At 39.6% G+C, this 7,322-nt stretch overlaps 1 protein-coding gene across 1 annotated transcript; it reads left to right on the top strand.

Moving 5' to 3' along the window:
• The first annotated feature begins 2,721 nt into the window (after positions 1 to 2,721).
• zgc:92162 (group 10 secretory phospholipase A2) lies at positions 2,722 to 7,322 on the top strand. The gene is made up of 4 exons (XM_031313012.2): positions 2,722 to 2,833; positions 5,578 to 5,746; positions 6,405 to 6,511; positions 7,089 to 7,322. Exons 1-4 carry the CDS (start codon positions 2,797 to 2,799, stop codon positions 7,235 to 7,237), a joined length of 462 nt encoding a protein of 153 aa, XP_031168872.1. The 5' UTR covers positions 2,722 to 2,796; the 3' UTR covers positions 7,238 to 7,322.

The following is a 7,322-nucleotide window of genomic DNA, read 5'->3' as shown; positions in this document are numbered from 1 at the left end:
ACAGAACTAGCCAGTGAGTGAGTATACAAGTGATGGCTTTTTCTTCAGGCAAACGACAGAGAACTGCACATCAAGGGAATGGAGCTGAGAGTCATGCCTTTTGATTGAAGAAGCATATCAAGTCAAAAATAATGTAATATATTATTTTGCACATATGACTGATTTCCTCATTTTGTTTTGCCAATATATTTAAATTGAAAATCCATACAGAGGACTCCATCTTAAGTCTAACATTGTCAATCCTTCAGGCCTTTTGCTAATAGGCTGCCAAGACGCTGTTGCCTGCACCGTTGCTGTTTCCAACCCTTCAAATCTAAAACACACATCACAGTTCAGACTGTTAATGCTGAAGCAATGCTAATTCCTCTCACCCTCAACTCTCCTTCCTGCAAATATTCCTCTGAGAGTCCCTGGTTCCCTCTTTGAATTAATGTGAGTGTGAGTGCTTCTATAAATGTGGAACTGTGGTTCACAAAGTAGACCCTATAAGAAAAACACAAGGAGTGAGTGAGCTTGAGTTTCAGCTTCAAGTAAAATAAATGTCTCACTTATTCTTAGTTTTAATTTGATGCATTATTGTGTTGCTAGAGCTGTACTGGGTTTTAGGTTACAGCACGTCATCCAGTGCTAAAAATGTTTTTGATGGAAGAAAAAACTATAGAGTATTATAATACTATTGTAATAAATTACTTTTAATAGTATTAGTGTTGGGAATAAGATGAGCAATTAACCTTCCTTCAAACCCCCTCTTATTTCTGGAATCAGTTAAACCATCTCACATTTTCCATATTTTGGTTTTATTTTGTCACGTACAAATTAGGTTTGCACGTTGTTCAATGAATTATCAAAACAAGTAGAGCAGCAAATGTATATCAATAGGCTCTGTGTGAGGAGGCAGACAGCCAACTACTTGCCTTCGTCTTATTTTTCATCATTTCCTGACTTGTTTTTCTTTCCCCATATTAGGTCGGAGCTATTGTCTGATCCTCATTCAGGACGAATTTCATGCACTGACGCTCAGCTGGACTGAACACGGATTTCCCCAAAAACACTCGGTTTGTTCTTTACTCAACATAACATAATAAAATATTTTTTCTAGCTAAATATTTGAATGGTTTCTCCCTCTCTTTCTCACCCATGTACCTGTGCACTTATCTTGATATAAGTGTTTATTGTTTTCTGTGTAGTATTTCAAATTGTATTCTAGTAATTTCTAAACTGTATGTATTTCTAATGTATTTATTATCTAGCCCTTCTTCCCTTTCCCTAAGTGGCTATGCCACTTGTCAGGCCGCCATTGTAAATAAGAATCTGTTCTTAATGACTTGCCGGCTAAAAAATAAAGGTGAAATAAAATAAATAAAAATAAAATAAACATCATAATTTCTCTGGATGTTTCTCAGGCTGAAACTCAGCTTGTCCAGTGTTTCTCATTTAATCTGAAATATGTATTTTTGGATCGTTTGTTTAGGGGTTATCTCATCATCTCTCATGCAGTATCTCACTCTCAGCTAATGTCAAGAAAACAAGTATTAAACACCATACATTGTCTGGGATTCTGCTTTCTGTTCAGTTCATTGCACATTTTCAGCTTATTCAGGGTTTTCTGTCAGGTGTGTTCAGCTCGATATGATCTAACTGTTGACTGGATGTTTTGTAGCGATGGATAGAACTGAAAATAATCAGATATACAGGGATCAGAGGGATGTGTCTCCTCTCAGAAAAGGCAGTCATCCTGGCAGCTACAATAACTGCCAGGAGGAGGCGCTTATCTCACGTTGTGCAGAAGCATCGCTGAGGAATTGAATCACAAAACACTTTGAATATGTCCCCTGTTATCAAAACCCAAAGTGTGTGTCTTTTATGATTTAGCTGCCCTGACATTACCACAGTATGAATGCCTATAGAGTCCAGTACAAGAGAGCTGAAAATATACTTTTAGAAAACACAATAAAAAGATGAAACCCAAAGATATGACACATCTTTATATCAGGTCTGCAATTTGTCAAATAAACAATCTCAGCTGTTAAATTTAGACACTTGGGAGTGCTGCTCAGTAAATCATCCTGACAATAATGATAGCTATTTGCTTTATGGAGAGAAGGTCTGTTGTACTCACCCTGCTGACATGTTTATGTGGAAGGGGAAGGAGAGGGATGGAGTTTTTATGATTATGGATGGGAAACTATATTATTAGAGTATAATTACCATAATTTGCATGTCTCTGTGCATTTGTTGTGAGGAAGTGGAACCATATATTGTGTTGCTTACAGAAATTAAAAATGTGCTGCATTAGCAACAATGAACCCTGAATCTCATTGACATCTGTACCTCAACTCGCATAGTGTTTTCTATACTCTAAGTTTATTTGTATTTTGTTTAATTAATTTCCCATGACGTGATGTATATGAACATAGGATACTTGGAAAGCTCAAAATGACTTGAGTTTTATGTGTAAACCAAATAGTCTAGAATTAAAATGATCAAATAAAAGTGTTGGATTTGTTTTTATTGCTACCTGTGTATAAAAATAATCAATTTCATCTGGTACAAAACATCATTGCAGCATGAAATCTGGAGATGCAGAGATGCAAACACTGGTCAGAGCTGAGAAGAAGCAGAAATAATCTGCAGGCTGTTTCCTCTAGGGGGCTTACAAGTACAAAAACATTGGATTAGCCTCTGGCCAATGAGATTATTCAAACAGCATCTAAAAACAGCTCTCCACTCAATGCTACACTCACTTAGTGTCAGTGAACGACACTTGGTGTGGAGTTCAGCCGCTTGTTGCATGCCATGACTGCGTTTTACCGAATACTTCTCTTGTTTTCTGGTAAGTTGACTATTTACTTTGTAGTGGAGCTCCAACTACGAAATGCTAAGACTTGAGAAGTTATTGTAAAGACACAAAGGGGCACTCCCTTTGTGTCTTTACAATAACTTCAAGTTAACAGCCTTGAAGGAAACTACCTGTTTACATATGCAGAGGGATTCAGTGAAAATGTTATTGGTAGCAAACAAATTTCTGGTGTTCATGAGGTGTGAGATGTGAGTAAGTGGAAAGTCAATCCTCTGACTCCTATATACTTTGTACTGAGGCTCTGTGCAGAAACACAGGCATGTAGAAAGAAAGAAAGAAACAGACTGAAAATGTGCATGTACCTCTCCAGACTTCTTAGATGCTGTAGCCACTTAGAAGTGGAACACAGCTCAGTTGCCAGTTTATTAGGAACACCAAGCTCCAATAAGCAAGTCCTGCAATAAGTTAAAATGTTCAGTTTTTGTTCAAACTGTTTTAGTGAGGTAATTTACCCTACCCTCATTGATATACTTGGGGTGGGCAAAATAATAGAAACACCCCTGTAACACAATACACTTGAACAAACTACATCCTTATCCTCTAAAATGATCATAAAGTTGAATCAACACCTCTCAACAAAAACGGAACATTATAACCATCATGAAGGTAAGATTTGTTGCAAGAGTGTTGTAGACTGCATTAGGTTTAATTAGGTCAGAAACTCTCAGGTTCTGAACCCAAACGCAGACCAGGACAAGGTCGGTGGTGAAAGAGGTGAATGTTTATTGAAGACAAAAATATACTTGAAAAGGTAATGCCAGGCGTGTAGACAGGTGAGTCCGGGTGATGGAATGCTGATGGTGGTGACGAAGATGTTGGGAGGTGAGTAGCCTACTGGTGAACATTTTTAGTCTTGAAGGAACGACGAAGTTGATAGCTTTGGTTGTCAGACCGGGGTGAAGGGAATTCCAGGGTGAAGGTAGCCTACTGAAGAAAGAGGAACAGGAAACAGTTTAGCGAACAAAGCGAACAGAAATTGACTAGCAAACAATTTGGCTGGCACGCAAGCACACATACGGCTAACGATCCGGCAGGGACTGGGTGTCAGGAACACAGCTTAAGTAGTGTACTGATGATGATCGGGAACAGGAGTGTAGATTGCTGAAGAGAAAGAGGTGAGAGCAGGTTCAGGTTTTCCTGGAATTCCAGCCTTGCACTCGTTGCCCGGCAACCGGAACACAAGATTTTTCCCCCCACTATGGCCACGCCAAGACCCGCCCTTCAATAGGTACTATTGGCCAGGCGTCCATGCTTACGCAAGGTAACGTAACCTGATTTGTTCAGGTCCTATCACCTGATCAATCGGCTATCCTAACCTTAACCACTCAAGGTCAAATGCTTAACCCCAACCAATCGACCACTATGGCAACGGCAAGTGGATCCTGGCGTGGCCATAGTGGGATTCGTAATTTTGCAACCGGAACAGGGTACGTTCTAGCCATAGACTGTATATAAGAATGGACCAACAGATCCCGTTGCTCTGGACGGAGACCAGTGAAGGCCATTAGAAGCACTTTTCCGGTGAGCGCTGAGCGTTACTGCGCAGCCTCCAACTGAGAGAGACGACGTAAATGTGACGTGAGCAACCTGTCTGAAAGTGTAAGTCTTCTGGTAGCTGTGCCAAGAGAAATCTCAATCATTCCCAATCTTGCAGGGACGGAGAGCGTAGGTATATGTAAAGAGATAACATGGACACAGGCTAATTATTGCTAACTAAAATGCTAGTTAACATTAGTAATTAAACTTAAACAGCTAATGTAAGTCGAAACTGCCTGCGAGCTTCTCCTGTACTATACAGTAATTCCTCTACTATGCGACAGTAAGTCGCGTGGTTATGACCCAATCGTTAGCCTATTTTTACAAAAACGTCTGCTATGGAGCCATAACGTGAGATACAAGGTAATGGAGCCTTTATACATTGTCGTGTTTCTTTAAAAATAAACAATGGACAAATAAAGTCTTTAAACGCTTCAGATGTAAAGTTATTCGCTGTCAAAGTGGCGCCAAAATGAATGGCAGTCAATGGAATGCTAACGGGAGGTGATGGCTTGGTAGCATGAAAATGGCGCCATAGGAGGTTCGCGGTCTGAGGAGAAGCTTACCCCCTTGCATTTATGTTGTCTCTCTCAGTTGGAGGCTGCGCAGTAACCCTAGCCATCACCAGAAAAGTGCTTATATTGGCCATACAGTCTATGGTTCTAGCCTGGATGCCAGCCCACAATATTCGAGGTCGGGAAGTTTGACTAGAATCTGAGTATGACTATGTCAGGCTAGGTACGTTCAGGAATGTTACACAAAACACAAAACCAACCAGACAGACAGGTAAAACACGCTCAAGGGGATGGGTTTGTGACAGGTGTACCTAATAATAAACTGGCAACTTTTTTTTTCATTTAGGTATTGCAACACACTTATTGTGTTTTATAGTTTTTATTTTTTTATTTTCTTTTGAAATAAAATAAATAAAATAAAATATAAAATAAAAAAAACTGAGTGTGTAGAGGGTGGACAAAAGAAAAGGAACACTTTAACACTTTTAATTGTGTTAATTTTATCGCAGAGGCAGCAGTTTCTATTATTGTGTCCAACCCCTGAATATCACACAATATAGGTCTATCAAAACCTTACCACAAAAAATGTCTAAAGACACTACGATGTGTTTACAAGATGAGGGATGAGTTTGTTTCTCCTCTTTGGTTCTTTATTTTCCTTTGCAGTGGTTGTGGCCTCTGCGGCATCACGCAGGTCCCAACGGCCAAAAAGAGGCTTGCTGGAGTTGGCGGGAGCCATCAAATGCAGCACAGGAAGATCTGCCTTGGCTTACATGATGTACGGATGCTACTGTGGACTGGGTGGTCAAGGCTGGCCAAGAGACAAGGCAGACTGGTGAGGCAACCAGCTTTAATCACACTCTTCTCAAACAAATATGACACTGTCAAGTCTGTTTTCATTTTCAAGAATATCTGGACACATGATGATAGTGTGTGCCAAAATGTAAACATTCAGCTTGCACTATATATGGCCCACCTATACATTATGTGATGCAAAAGATATAATTCAGCATGCAATGGTGATGTTTAGTCCTCCACTCAACAGATCATGCAGACACATTATTTCCTCCTCCCTCCATCCTGCTCGTGTACACACAGTTTCCGTTCCTGAATGAGTCAACTGAACCACAGATGCTGTCTGATGGGATGGAAGGAGGGAATGGTGTCCAAATTCAGCAGACTCACATACTCCAATGGGTACCTCAAAATGGGTCCAAACATTCCACACCCAAATCCTAATTGCCGTCTCCTTCTTTTCCTTCTTTTCCTTCTTCGCCGCAAGACATCGAACCCCCTCAAACCAGTTAACTGCTAATTATCTGTTGTGAAAACCCATAAGGTGATCCTTCCCTGTCTTAAAAATAGCCGTGGTGTGAGTCAAACCACAGTGCTGTGACTACCCACTTACTGCTTTCTTGACCCTGCCTTGTGTAGTCTGGAGTTCAGCCTTCAAAATAAAAAAAAATCATTGTGTTGTTAATCTCTCTGTGTAGGTGTTGCCACAGACATGATTGCTGTTATGGAGATGCAGAACGTCTTGGCTGCCGAACGAAAACAGACCAGTATCAGTGGACGTGTGAGGACAAGAAAGCTGAGTGTGGTATTGCATTTTTAATGCTTATGTATACATAATATTTTGTGATTTTGAAAGTAAGACAGCTTCTGCTTTCTTTCTTTTAGTGACCCAACATGTAAATATGATGCTTCGTGTACCATGTAACACACCATCATGGGTAAACCTGAAAGTGAGACACAGATCAGGCTGTGTGTGATCTACAAATATCCATGAAAAGAGCAAGCTGGAAGTTTATTGGAGGGGAAAGACAGGATATTTACAACATATATTTATTGGTATTTTAAGCCTCCATAAACCACAGGAATTTCTGTACATAAATAGCAACAGACTTAATGAGGTTTACATATTTAAGTACCAAAATATAGTGGGTTGTTTATGATATTTTATAAATAAATCAATGTAAAATAAATTCATAGTATCCACAACTACTATTCAGTAGCCAGATGTCTCTCAATTTCAGATAAATCACACCAAATTAACCATTAGGAGGCAAAATGACAAAAGCTAGACTTTGCAAGCTTTAGAACAAGTATTCACAACAAATGACATAATCCTTTTTTAGCTTGTCACTGAAGAAAGGCATTTGTGTTCTTCATTGCAGATGATTTGAAGGACAAATGTGAAAAGCTGCTGTGCAAGTGTGACAGAGACGCTGCCAAATGTTTGAGAAAAGCACCTTTTATCCAGAAATATGCCCTATGGCCAGATTTCCTCTGTGGTCATGAACATCCAATGTGTAATATTTACTGACACAATAAATGCATGTCCTGGTGTGCTTTTTGGAAATACATCATGTTACAAGACATTACTCTAAAATACTCAAAGACACTCAAAA

Source organism: Sander lucioperca, chromosome 21 (genome assembly GCF_008315115.2).
Source record: "Sander lucioperca isolate FBNREF2018 chromosome 21, SLUC_FBN_1.2, whole genome shotgun sequence".
NCBI classification, from domain to species: domain Eukaryota; kingdom Metazoa; phylum Chordata; class Actinopteri; order Perciformes; family Percidae; genus Sander; species Sander lucioperca.
This window is presented reverse-complemented; position numbering and strand designations above follow the sequence as displayed.

Excerpts from the sequence above, each read along its gene's own strand:
- zgc:92162 (XM_031313012.2), top strand. The coding sequence starts at position 2,797 with ATGACTGCGTTTTACCGAATACTTCTCTTGTTTTCTG. Across the intron at positions 5,747-6,404 it reads CCAAGAGACAAGGCAGACTG|GTGTTGCCACAGACATGATT; the intron begins GTGAGGCAACCA and ends CTCTCTGTGTAG. Across the intron at positions 6,512-7,088 it reads GGACAAGAAAGCTGAGTGTG|ATGATTTGAAGGACAAATGT; the intron begins GTATTGCATTTT and ends TCTTCATTGCAG.